This window comes from Miniopterus natalensis, chromosome 16 (assembly GCF_054644295.1).
Source record: "Miniopterus natalensis isolate mMinNat1 chromosome 16, mMinNat1.hap1, whole genome shotgun sequence".
Classification (NCBI taxonomy): domain Eukaryota; kingdom Metazoa; phylum Chordata; class Mammalia; order Chiroptera; family Miniopteridae; genus Miniopterus; species Miniopterus natalensis.
The window spans coordinates 15,627,946-15,641,659 of record NC_142096.1 but is presented as its reverse complement, the minus strand read 5'-3'; the positions used below and the strand labels follow the sequence as shown (position 1 = coordinate 15,641,659).

The 13,714-nt window shown below is 40.7% G+C and overlaps 1 protein-coding gene across 1 annotated transcript in view; it reads right to left on the bottom strand.

Annotated features, from left to right (window-relative positions):
• Nucleotides 1-1,626: 1,626 nt before the first annotated feature.
• The window catches only part of DEPTOR (DEP domain containing MTOR interacting protein), a 97,476-nt gene continuing 85,388 nt past the window's right edge, over nt 1,627-13,714 (bottom strand). The window contains exon 9 of the mRNA XM_016207710.2: nt 1,627-6,394. Within this exon, the coding sequence (XP_016063196.2) occupies nt 6,266-6,394 (129 nt within the window). The 3' untranslated portion in view covers nt 1,627-6,265. The remainder of the gene's footprint in view (nt 6,395-13,714) is intronic.

Here is a 13,714-nt window from a genome sequence, read left to right as displayed (position 1 = left end):
CTAAGAATACATGAACTTCGTAAGGTCAGGAACCTGCCTTATTTATTGCTGTTTGTCAAAGACTCAGTGGCAGGCCCACAGTAGGTGTTTAATAAATTATTTTTGGATATTCTTGAATACGTTATACTGACTTCCAAGAATCCTTTCCTCATTAGAATCACAAAGTTGTTGTAGGACAAAGTTTCAAAACATCCTTGGAATCATGAAGGCATCGATGTAGTAAGTTAGGATTGCATGCTACTTCTTACGTTTTTTGTGCTTTAAGTTTTATGAGCTTTGCAGCAAATTAGGACTCTCAGTATCATTGACCAAATAGGCATTTATCTGACAAAAATTAAGACATCTCAGAATACCATGTGTTGGAAAAGATACTGATCAACATGTATCACTTTTATATTTTGGATGAGAGTGTACTTTGGTTCAACCACTTTGGAAGCTAGTTAGTTGTGACCTTGTAAAGTTAGCATTCACATTTCACATGGCTCAGCAATTCTCTCCCAAGTGGATATCTATGAGAAACTGAATCATCTTGCACCAAGAGATGGTGCAGGATTGTTCACAGTAACCCCATTTATGGCAGTAACAACAATGGAAATAACTCAAGTGTCTAATGACAAGAAAATAGACAAGTTACGTGTGCTCTAGAAACTTTCGAAGCCTTGAAAAATGAATTTACAACTACACATAAAAATCTAGAAGAACCTTAGTAATATAATCCCAAATTAAAACAAGCAAGCCCCAGAAGATTATATAAAATCTAATGCTCTTTTAAGAATGTTTATTTAAACACCCCTAAACTGTTTAGAACAAAAAGAACAAGAGAATGGTAAACTCAGCATTCCCCACGGTGGCTACCTTGGGTAGGGGAAAGGAGGGAAGACTGGGAAGGAGAACACAGTTAAATGGCAGTCGTTGTCAGTGTTCTGGTTCTTGGATAGTTTCTGGCATTAAACCTCCTGCTTCAACACCATTATTTCATATTCCTCCCTCTGCAGGGAGACAACTATAGGAGGTAGACCCAAAGGTGACTCTTACAGGATAAGCTGGACCCAGGGGCATGTCCGCTCAGCTTTGTATTCCCAGGGTCTGTGTACAGTATCCAGCAAAACACAAATCCTCAGTGAACAAATAAGTGAATAAATATGAGGAAAATGTAAAGTTCTTTTGGTTAATACTGCGTGTAATCCAAGTAATCACTCCGCGCCAGACTTTACCCTGCCCCCTACACATAGTGAATTGTGTAACCAATTTCCTAATTCATTGAAAGTAAAAAATACTGACATTTTCCCAGGGTAGTAAAAAACCATAGAGCATTTCCCATATAGACTACTTCACAACACTCATCGATACTAGGATGTGTAGGGACAAAATGATTTCAACTCAAATACAGTACAGAAAAAGCTTTTTAATGCACTTATTTTTTTTCCAGGCAAAAAAGCTTCAGAAAACATCCATCATTAAGTAGTTTTACAAATGGCACTTTTGGCTACATTAGAGAATTGGAGACGAGTCCCATGTGTTCTTTTCTGATAGGTTAGCAGTTGATCAGCTTTATAAATGCAACCCTTTCTTAGAATAAAAAATAGCTAATTTGTTCTAAAAGACAAGAAAAGTGAAACCCTAAAGTCACTGTTTTAAAAATTTAACATTTATTTCATGCTCTACTATCTATTTTCACCTTATCAGTTTAAGTATTATACTACAATTTTTAATAAAGGGAGAACATAAATTTCAATCTAATTTAAAAATAAGCATATATACTAAGTACATATATTAATGCATTTAACAATACCATACGCTAACTTTGATGATGATCTTCATTTTGGCACACTGCAGATTTGTCCTTTTGGTATTGAACTGAGGAAAAACATTATACCTGAAATTCTGCCTTAAATGAGTAAAACCATAGTCAATGATATCAGTAGACTCCAACCAATCAGCAAAACTGAAAAGAGTTATTCTGATCATTTATGAACAAAAATGAAAATGGGATTAATACTCAACAGGAGAGAATAGTTAACATTATTAGTTTAAAATAGGTCCTGAAAGTGGATTATTTTCACAGCATATTTGAAAGGAATGAGTATGTGAAAATGTAAGCCTCCTCTTTGAACTGAAAGCAATGATTTTAATTTATTCACTGCTGCCACTCCAACAGTCACCTTTAAGATGGTGTGAAGTCGATCTCATCTAATCTACTCAGACGTGGATATCTTCTTCATGTTATCCATCATTTCTCAACTAGTCCCCTGATCAATTTATATAATTATTTAACAGACATTAATGATAAAACATCAGACAGTAGGATCAACCTAAAAGGCATTTTTCTCTCTACAACAGAATTAACAAACATATCAAAAGTGTTTTCTCTGGGAACGAAGAATGCCATTTCAGGGATTCTAATGAGTGAAACCTTAATGCAATACACTGCTACACACAGACACACACGTACACTGAAATAAAAGTTCTTAGAAATACTGCTTACTGTTAATTGATAATAATTCTTGGTGTTACATTTAGGGATGGAGTTTCTAAAGGTTAAAGTAGTTCTACTGTCAACATACCACATGAAATACTTATATTTTTTTAAAGGATAATTTAACAACCTGAGTCAATTAAAATGTATACCCTTCACCCACCTTCACAGGTACATGGCACCATTCGCATTTTATAAGTACCCCAAAGCCAAAGGCCTGTTTTCACCAAATTACCCTACACTGCAGAACACCAGACTGGAAATGACATAGGATTGGGGGCCAGGAGACTGGAGTTTGGCCCAGGCTATGAACCCAACAAGCCTCATGATTTTGGACATGCCAGCTGACAATTTCACACCTGCTTTCTCATAAACAGGACAGGAAGATTAAACTGTGTGCTCCATGGCTCCATGTAGCACTATCATTTTAGCATTTTCTGACTTTGAAGTTTTTATTAGGCACTGGGCTTTATTCAGAACTTAATGTTACACTTCTACCCAGTGGTTGGTCAGTAATTTGCATCTGGAGAGCTGAAGTCTTTCAATAACTGGGCAACTCCTTAGTCCTTTATTCAAAAAATAATGTGTACCTACTCTTGGTGGAGTAAAAATAGCCACAAATTCTTTATAGCTCCTCCCATCAAAGGTAGAGGCTACTTCCCTACCTCTTGATTCTTTGTGACTTGCTTTGGACAACCAAATGCTATGCAAGTGACACTGTGTGACTTCCAATCAAGTCCATGAAAGGTCAGGCAGTTTCCATTCTCACCCTCTTTGACCTCATGAGGCCTCATGAGGAAGCCTGGGCTAGCTGTGGGGAAAGGCCACGAGGAACAGAACTGAGGCACCCCAGCCAACAGCCCCAGCCAACTGCGAGACATATGCATGAAGTCTTCCAAGATCAGCCAGCCCCCCACCAACTATTCACTGACCACAAATGTTTGTGTAAACCCAATGGGTACCACATGGAGCAGTGGCTGGCCACCCCAGCAGAGCGCTGCCCAAACTGCCAACCATAGATCATGAGCAAATAAATAATGCTAGAAGGCATGTTTGGGGGTGGTTCGTTGGACGGCCATGGAGAGCTGCCACACTACTGTGTCAGGGCTGCGCTAGGCGAAGGGAATACCTGGGTAAGAAGACCCGTCCATTTTCTGCAGAAGCTCAGAGTATAGTTAGGGAGACAGACATGCAATGCGACAATTTCAAAGTAAATGTCATCAGTGCTGGAATTATAGGTGGTTGGCGCATGAGGGTACATGGGAATTTAGAGAAGGAGCGTGAATCCCAGAAGTAGGGAGCTGGAAAAGGTTTCTCAGAGGAGACAATATCTAATGGGAATTAATGAGACAGATTTTTCCAGGCAAAGGAGATAGAAGGATATTCCAGGGACGAGAAGCTGCATGTGCAAAGGCTGGAGGGAGCTAGATAGGCCCCGCAGAGGGGTGGGAGCATTCACTTTAATCACAGTGCGAGGATCCCACGGGTGGGCTGGAGGAGTAGCTAAGGTGAAGCTCTCTTTGCCCTAAGTAGAATTCTCTAGCATTTGGCCTTTAAACTGAAAGTGATGAGAGCCAAAGGAGAAAACAGTCAGTCCCTCCCTCCCTCCCTTCCTTCTTTCCTGTTGATATTCATACAACCAAAGATATCAATGACACTGCATCAAGTAAATTTCGCAGGCAGGAGGCTCTGTGGAGTAAATAAAGCCGGACACTGACTTCTCTGGTGCTTAGACTGGCTAAAGGGAAGTGATATTGTGCCAGGGTCCAAGATCAAGGGCATTATGACATGGGAAAAATGTACAAGTAGCAGGCAAGAAGATGCCATTTCCCGAAAGGTGGTCCTTCTCTTGTCAATTAATGAATACCTGGGGACAGAAAGCATTTAAGGCTCATCTTTGAAAGCTGTTATAAAAATTTTTAAAGCCACACACTTACTAGTTGTGTGGCCTTGAGCATAAGACAAACCTCTTTGTGGGTCAGTTTCCTCAGTTGTGAAATGCAGACAATGGCATTGACCTCACAGGTCAATTGGAATAAGCAATGTACAGTTTAGCACAGCACCTGGTACAGAGCAAGCCTTCAACAGAAGGTCCCTACAGGGGGGTAGGCTGGGGGGTGGTAACATGGGCTTTAACATTAAACAAACCCGTGTTTGAATCCAGGCTACTATCACTTAGTAGTTCTTGCAGCTGGGTGAACTTAGACACCATTTTTAAACTTGCTCAGACCTAGTTTCCACAACCGAAAAGAGGATAATCCCTGCCTTGGGGGTTGTGGCGGCGATGAAAAGAGATCATATTTGTTAAGACGGTGGCACAGAGACTGGCATACAGTACAAACACACATACGATCATGTGTATGGAGATGATAATATTTCTCAAATGTAGATCGACAGTATTAATAGTAGCCATTCTATCTTACTTTGCAACCCTAGTCTCTGACTAAAGCTATAGATCAGATGTTGGATTACCAGAAACATATATATGTAGCATCTTTAACACAGTATGTCGATTCCACCAGTACCAAGACATTATGATAACCTATCACAAAATAATGGCTGAGGTACATCATTCATATTTTATTTTGTTAATACATAATAGGAAAGTAACCTCATCGTTCAGAATGCATTATATGAAATGAAGAAGAATTCAGCATTCCCTGGCTCCCTAATTTGGCACTTTGAGGAATTTCCTCTATACACCAAGCCTCAAAATTCATTCTTTTCTAGACCAAAAAAAGAAACATGCATATATACAAGCGAGCTGCAAAGTTACAACACAAAGCCTGCTTTTTGGCGAAAAAGAATCCTGCCAAATAAGCAGCAGGCCATTTCCTTAGAATACGTTCTACTAGAAAGCTAGTAAATATTCAGGCCAATAAGGCAATGTCGTTTCAAGTTTTATCACATATGGGCCAAGTTCTAGGATACTTCACTTAAGAGGGGACAACCTCAAAGTGAAATCTTGCCAGAGGCTCGATTCTGAGCTCTATGTGTATGTACAGATGCCTCTGTTTTGACATTCAACACATTCAGCATTAATTCTGGAAGATGCTGTAGCTGATAGAACAAAATGATTTTGGCTCAGACAGACAAAACAGAGCAAACAAGTTTAAGTAGCATCTCCCTATCTACTCACCCATATCATCACAGAGTTTTTGTTTTTTATCTAATGCCATAGTTGAAAACATATGTTAAAAGTTGATACTAAGGGCAGGAATTAAGAAAAAGCCATTTTTTCCATGGCTTTTAAGCTCTTGAATGCTTTAGAACCCCCTTCAAAATGCTAATCAACAGGCACCACTCCTGTGCTCGTTGCTTTAATTTGAAGCTCGGTGAAATCTACATTCTCTAATAAACAGTCCCATGCTCATTTCGGTTAGGATTCAATTTAAAGTCTATGAAAACTCCTCTACTGACTCTTAACGAAGGGGATTTTAGCATGTTGCTGTTTTGGCTAGAGAAGCATTTCAACAACTTTCTGCAAGTTAAGATAAGAAACAGTGGATGAAAACTACAAACAGAGATCAGGTAAAGCAATTCTACCCAGTAAGAAAATTCTGTCTCAGATCTTTTCTACACTGACGTAAGCTGCTGTCTGTAAGATGTATTACCCGGTTCTTCCACTTCATACAGTGTATGAAACTCAAATTCAGATGTGTGTGTGTGGAGGAAAGATCTGCACATCCAGGGCCGCCCAAGTGCATGGAAGTCTGGTCCTTGCACTGCTTCGCGTTGTCTCGGTGTTGCTCCTCTGCAGGCCCCTCGAAGCGCCGGGGGGCCACCCACTCAGCACTCTAACTCCTCCATGACTTCCATGACAATGGTCCGCGGGCCCGTCAGAATCAGATTGCTCACGGTCCGGTAGTCCACATGCAGCACGTTGAGCCCGTTGACAGAGACGACAAACTGACAGACCTGGAGGCAAGACAGAGAAAAACCAACTAGTATAGCTTCTGGTTTTCACGAGCTTCTAATAAAGACGTTGTATAGTTCTCACAGGTCATGTCATTCTTTTTTTTTTCTTTTCTTAATTTTTAATTGATATTTAGAAAGAGGAAGGGAGAGAGAGAGAGAGAAACATCGATCAGCTCCCTCCTGCACACTCCCTACTGGGGATCGAGCCCAGAACTCAGGCATGTGCCCTGACCTGGAATTGAACCAGCAACCTTCTGGTGCACAGGTTGATGCCCAACCACCTGGGCCACACCAGCCAGGGCCGTCACGTCATTCTTAACATACTCAACCATACGCAGCTGACACTGCAATTCCATAATTTCTAAGAAACTACATTTTTTCTGGAAGGCAATGTAACAGAAAAAGGATTTGTTGTGTCATTCTATAAAATTGGGTTTAAATCCTAACTCGGCAACTTACTAGATTAAGCTATAGGTATTTACATTTCTGAGCTTTACTTTTCTCAACTCTGAAATAGGGATGATTAATAATAACAATACCGCCCATAAGATTGTTGTAAGAATTAAATGAGGTAAAGTATGCAAAGTTTCTCCTACAGTGCTCTGAACCTATGGGGTACTCAATACATGATCACAGTCACAGTATTTATGGCTGTTATTATTCATTTGGACCTAATGTATAGGGGGACCTATGGCCTGGTGTTCCCAGGACAGTCCTGTTTTATACCTATTGTTCTTGCATAATTATTAGTAGTGCCTCCTTTGACTTGCCAAGGTGTCCCAGTTGAGATAATAAATTCCACACATTTCCCTATTTCCCATCCTTATGAAAATGGATGAGACCAACAAAGGTCAGCTTTTATGTGTGTGCTTTTTAAAACTGATTTTAGAGGGAGAGGAAGGGAGAGGGAAAGAGAGAGAGAGAAACATCGATGTGAGACAGAAACATCCATTGGTTGCCTCTTGCACACACCTGACAAGGGATCCAGCCCGAAACCTAGGCATGTGCCTGGACAGGGAATCGAACTGGTGACCTTTCGGTGCACGGGATGATTCTCAACCAACTGACCCACACCGGCCAGAGCCAAAGGCCAACTTTTATATTGTCAGTGTTACTTAATCTGATAGGAGAGAGAATTACAATAAGAAAGTAAAAAGGCATCATCCAGTAATGAGAGGCCACTCTGGGTATGACATCTGGATATGTCACAGGGACTGGATACTGACCCACAGCCACAGCCACAAATGGAAGTACTTTTCTTGACGTTGGTGGTGGCATCAGGTACTGGGCACTTTTCATTTAGCTGACACGCATGAACAGATGGCATAGCTGTTGTGCGTCTTGAAGATGTGGATATTCAATATGAGTGATCTGATTATGTCATTCAAGTAGAAAAATGGAGAGAACACAGATCTCTAGCTGTCAGCGATATGAGCAAAACAGAACCAACTGGCACATGGTAGGTACCTGTGGCAAACTAAGTAATACCCCAACCCCAAAGATGTCCACCTCCTAATCCCCAGAACCTATAATATGTTAGTTTATGTGGTAAGGGGAGTTAAGGTTGCAGATGGAATTGGGTTGCTAACCCGCTGATTTTAACAGAGGGAAATTTCCCTGGTTTATTTAAGTGGGCCCAGTGGAATCACAGGCAAGAAAGTCAAAGGCAGACGTAGGAGAGGTTACAACAGAAGCAAAAGGCTGGAGTGATACAAGGAAGGGGCCAGGAGCCAAGGAGTGCGGGCGGCCTGTAGAAGCTGAAAAAGGCAAGGAAATGGATTCTCCCCTCAGAGCCTCCAGCAGGAATGCAGACCACCTGCTGACACCTTTATTCCAGACTTCTGACTCCAGAACTAGAAGGTAATACATTTGGGTTGTTTTAAATCAACAAGCTAGTGTTAATATGTTACAGCAGCCATAGGAAACTAATAAATATTAGTCTCGAATGAATTAAATGAATACATGTAATAAGCAAAAAAGAAAAAAAAGCACAATTAGGGTTGAACATGAAGGGTTTCTTAATTCTGATAATTTATCCCTTCACTTACTGGGTGGCTTTTTGTGTCACTTAAAATCCTCAACAATATGTAAACTTAGATATTTGTTTCAAATTGTTTCCTTGAATGAGGCAAACACCAATAACAAAAAAGCGATTTTATCATGCTTATTTTCAAGGTCGTATTTTTAGAGTCAGGCTGTTAGGAAAGATGTCATCTCTCCCTAAGTGGTGCTAACAACTGCTGTGGTTCCAGCAGTTCCAATGTTCTGTTACTAAAGATGTACAAAATGATAAAAACATACAGGTAGAACTATGTAATATATTCAGTTAAATGGACTTTGATTTAGCGTGTACAGTACACTATGTTCTGCAAATAAACACACATTACAAGTAACCACAGGGAGCGTACAGCCCAGGGAAAAATCATTTTTCTTCTATATTAAAAAGCAAATACATGTAAACAAACAGGAACTGTGATGACCTCTGAATAGGCCTACCTACCTTAGGTGCATATTACCTCCTACCTGTGCTCAGGAGACTTAGAGGCCACCCATAGGTGGTAATGAGAATTCAAGTGAGGTTAAGATGCCTTTTTTTTTTTTAATCAGATCTGCCTTCTAAAATCTGATTACAATTTTCATTTCCCCAGTTCACAGACAAGAGATCAATCGTGAGCTCATGTAGCTTCTCTAAACTCAATCTACAAAAAAAGGAGTACCTTTACTTCAGAAAGAAGGCATATGAAGGACATTATCCTTAAGAAAAAAGGAGAACAAAACTTTCCTAAGTCATAGGTGAGTGAGGTCTCTGACCACAGTAGGTCTGGAGAGAGTTAACAGGGCGAGGGAGGCAGGGCTCGGAACATTTCAGGGTGTGATCGGTTGGGATAAACACCTAGGCTGAACTCCAGCCTTCCTCCTGATAAGGAGCCAAACCAACCAAATAATCTTGCCTCTAATTCCTCTCCCTGTGCCAGTCCTGGCAGATGTCTGACAGCCCTCCGGACAGATTGAGTGCCCGTGGGATTGTGCAATTGTACATTGGTTTTTCGTATGGCTGGAGACAGATCACAATTATTCAATTGTTTCATCCAAAGTGGGAGTGAGGCTGGGAAGAAACACTACACCTAGGATTGCACAAGTGTCCTCTCACTGCCATGGAAATCTGTATTCACCAGGACACTTCCCTGAAATGGCTGCATTCATGTGAATACTACTCTGGTCTCTCTCTACCCCCCACCCCCCCTTCCTCCGTCCCTCCCTTCCACTCTCTCTAAAAATCAATGGGAAAAAAATGTCCTCAGGTGAAGATTAACAACAACAACAAAAAAGAATGTGGCATTTGAGTTCTCCTTCCACCATCCCTGAAAACGGAATAATGTTCCCTTCACCATCATTATCACCACCACCATCATCACCATCATCATTAGCATGGAAGAGCATGACCCGGAGTAGTAAGAGGGCATTTTACTCTCTTAAGAATAACTCGAGCCAATCTTTACATCTGGGCCAGCCCTGGCGGGGGTATAGGTCGTCTTGTTAACCTCAACCAGAGTTCAAATAACCATGTTTCTTTATAAACTGCAGGAGGAGGAAGGTGCCTCTCACTGCAGGCGGCTTCGATCTTCTGCTGGGCTGAGGTGAAGATTAATGACTGCTAGATGAAGATTTTAAAGATGCCAGGGGGAAAAGACGTCACATGAATGTAGGATGCATAATCACCCTGGGTAAGCATATAATTCAGCCAGCAAGCCCCAAACCAGCCATTTGTCATGGTGATTACATCACCTCATCGGTGCAGTTAACTGGCATTACCAATTCCACTCACATTCCTTTTCTGCTGTGCAATCTTTGCTTCACAATAGAAACAGGAGAGCAGAAGATTGAGCAGACCATCTGTCTTCTGTAGGTGGGTGAGAATGTTGCTATCAGGTGATCAGCACAGCATGGGTGTTAGCACTTGCCTATAAAGCTTAGCTTATCCACAGCAGAAATGGATTTCCTAAGAAGTTTTTCTCCAGGGATTCTCGCCTGCCTGCCTTCCCTCCTTGCTCCCTTCCTCCCTCCTCGGTGAGGGTTTCTGCAAGGGTAAAGCTAAGCATAGAGTAATGGAGGAAGCACCAGGAGATAAGTTCTCGTCTCAGCTCTGCAGCCAGGGAGCTGAGTCATTTTGGATCACTTTGAGTCACTTCACTCCTCCAAGCATTAATTTTTCATCTGATAAGTTGGGCTGAAAATTTTTATATTTATTAGGGACTTTAAAGCACCTTTCAGTTCTAAAATTCAATGCAAAAAAAACCCCATTTCTATTTATTAGTGATTGAACTGTCTATTAACAACTTTTGTTTACTGGTTACTGATGTGCCAAGAACTAGGCTAGGAGTTCGTGTATGTTAAATTTGGAAAGGGGTTTTATTTTTAGATACGTAAACTGGAGTTCAGAACAATACAAATAAAAGAATGTAAGATGAAAATCTGTCTCAAGCACTTATATGTTTTAGATATATTAAACAATAACAACAAAAAGATCTAAAAGATATGTTATAAAGCTATATTCTGTTAAGACACTTAAGTAGTACTGATATACGCATAGAGACCAATGTAGCAGAACTGAAAGTTCAGAAACTGACTCTCACACTCAGGCATTTGACTTATGACAAAAGGGAGCACTGCAGAAAAGAGGGACACTTTATGATAAAAGGTTCAATCAAAAAAATTTAAAAATTATAAACATCTGTAATTTTTAAAATTTTTAGATTATAAACCAATGTATATACTAAATGTACATGCCTAACAAAAAGAGCCCAAAACACTAGAAGCCAAATTCACAGAATTCAAGGGATAAATAGATAATTCAACAATAATAGTTGGAGACTGTTCTGCTCCATGTTCAATAAAGGAGAGAACAACTAGGCATAACCCATGTGACACACGTTCGTAACTACGACCTAGCAATCCCGCTCCTAGATACACATCTAATAGTACAATCACAACGTAATTAATTCATATAAACTTAAAAAATAGACAACGAATCTATGGTCTTAGAATTCCTGGGTAATAATTCACTTTGCAATAGTTTGGGATATACATAAATAATTACAAAGTAATAATTTGTACATTTTCTATTTAGCACAATAAAAAGTTTTCACTCTCACCTTTATAACTTATTAGTGATGTGACTAAGCAAGCTACACATTTGCTGAGTATAGTTTACTCCTCTGTAAAACAAGGATCACATCTGATTAACTACTAAGCCCTGAGTTTAATTCCAGTGAATGTTAAATATTTACTGTCTTTTCCCATCTACCCCCTTCCTGCACAATCCTTCCCTCTCAAGTAGTCCAGTGAATGCAGATTGTTAAAAGAGAGACAAGCCATTGCCATGGGTCCATACCAGGAGAGTCAATTTGGGGTTTGGTTTGGGTAATAGAAATAGATGTTAAGTTGGCGTTATTCATTCAGCTCAAAAATGAAAAATAAAAATAAAAATAAAAACAACACAGGGTGATAGGAGGGAAACTTTTCCCACCATACAAGGATAGAGACTCCAGAAGCCACTGTAAAGTAGCAACATAATTTTAAAATAAACAGAGCAGTGGAATTCGGTTAAGGAATCTATGATCCTGTCCATAAGGTATTTGCTTAAACAAAACTGCTTCAGAACTGAAGGAGCCGAACAGTGTAACTAGACTCCTGGATGGTCTTTCCCCACAGCATTAGCCAGAGACATACGCTGAGTCAAAATCTGCTAGTTGCATCTATAGAATGAAGTCCTTACATCTAGAGAATGCTTTATGTTTACAAAAATGTCCACAGTCAGCATGGATACTACTTCGGAGTTCTGGACACTGCAGTAGTAAATAGATTGTGTGTCTATGTTTAGTGAGTAACAGCCCTGACAGCAGAAAACGGTTCTTGGGGAAAAAAAGAAAATTTGCAGCTGTGGGTTTGGTCCTATAAATCTCTCCACCAAATATGCAACTGGCTGGGGAGTGACTGCTGTGGGAGGAGGCAGGGAGCCAGTCCTTGGACAAACACAGGATTCTCTCTCCAGAGAATTACAGTCTCTAAGCTTTATGCACTTGAAGCATGCTGTATGGCGATGTGGTTCCCCGAAGAACAGACTGCGCAATTCGCCCTGAAGGAGAGCCAACCATATGCAAGAATGCTTTCTTTCACAATAAAACAACAACAAAAAGCAACACTTAAAAATTTTTTGTTTCAACTTGAACAATTCAGAGTGCCTGCTGGTTTCAAACAGAACCTACCCCTCCAGCCCCAATGGATCAAAGGTCTATTTCAGACCTAGGCTGGCCTTGGGTCCACTTTGCCCAGTTGCTGGTGGCGAGTGGGGGGGATCAGCCAAGGGGAGACTGCAGGGGGCGATATGAGGAACCCTGGTTCAGTTGAGAGTAGGTGGATTCCCAAAATTAGGAAGAAATCTTGCCTTCCTGGGGATTCTCTCTAGAGTTGTGAGTAAGGCTGACTGGAGGATCTGTGGCTTACCCTGGTGGTTCCTATCACCTTCCCACAGCAGCTCATGATTGCACTAGGACCACTTCCAAGATCTGTTTGTGCTAAGACAGACAGCATGCTCTCAAGCCAGTGATTTCCAAGGTTTAAGAAGTGGTTGGGCACTGAAGAGAAGCGACATCTGCACATTATAACCACAAGATTCCAGTCACCTGGGAGCCTGTATACCACAGGGGACATGCAAATTATCAATCCCACCCCCTCCCAGCTCCCCACACAAAGTTGGCTTACACTGTGGATACAGAAAGTTCCTTAGAATTCCCTGTCATTACCTCTTGGGGCTTCCAAGAGCAGGAAACACACTCGCAACACATATATCAACGACTCCCACAGGAGCTTATAGCTAAAAGGAAAGAGGCTCCAGAAGGTCAGACATCCGCCCTGACCCCAAATCCTTTCCTCCACAAGAATCTTTTACCCAACTAGCTGTTTGCCCTTACGATGTTTACTATTAGTCACTTAATATCCATAAGTTTTATGCTTTCTTCTGGATAATGTTAAAAATGCAAAATTAATGTATCAAAGATTTTAAAAGATAGATTATTCAATGAGATGCGGCATACATCAACATAATTCATCAGGCAAATAATTGCATTATAACTTTGCTTCCAAAAATGCAATGCTTTCTTCATCTATTATTTTGTTCATAAAGGGTGACATCTAGCCTCTAAAGGTGAGCCCAGTCTCAGTCCCCTTATTATTTTACCTCCAAAGAGTGTGTGTGTGTTTGTGTGTGTGTGTGTGTGTGGGGGGGGTGTACACATATACTTTGTAGAGACACACTGGCCA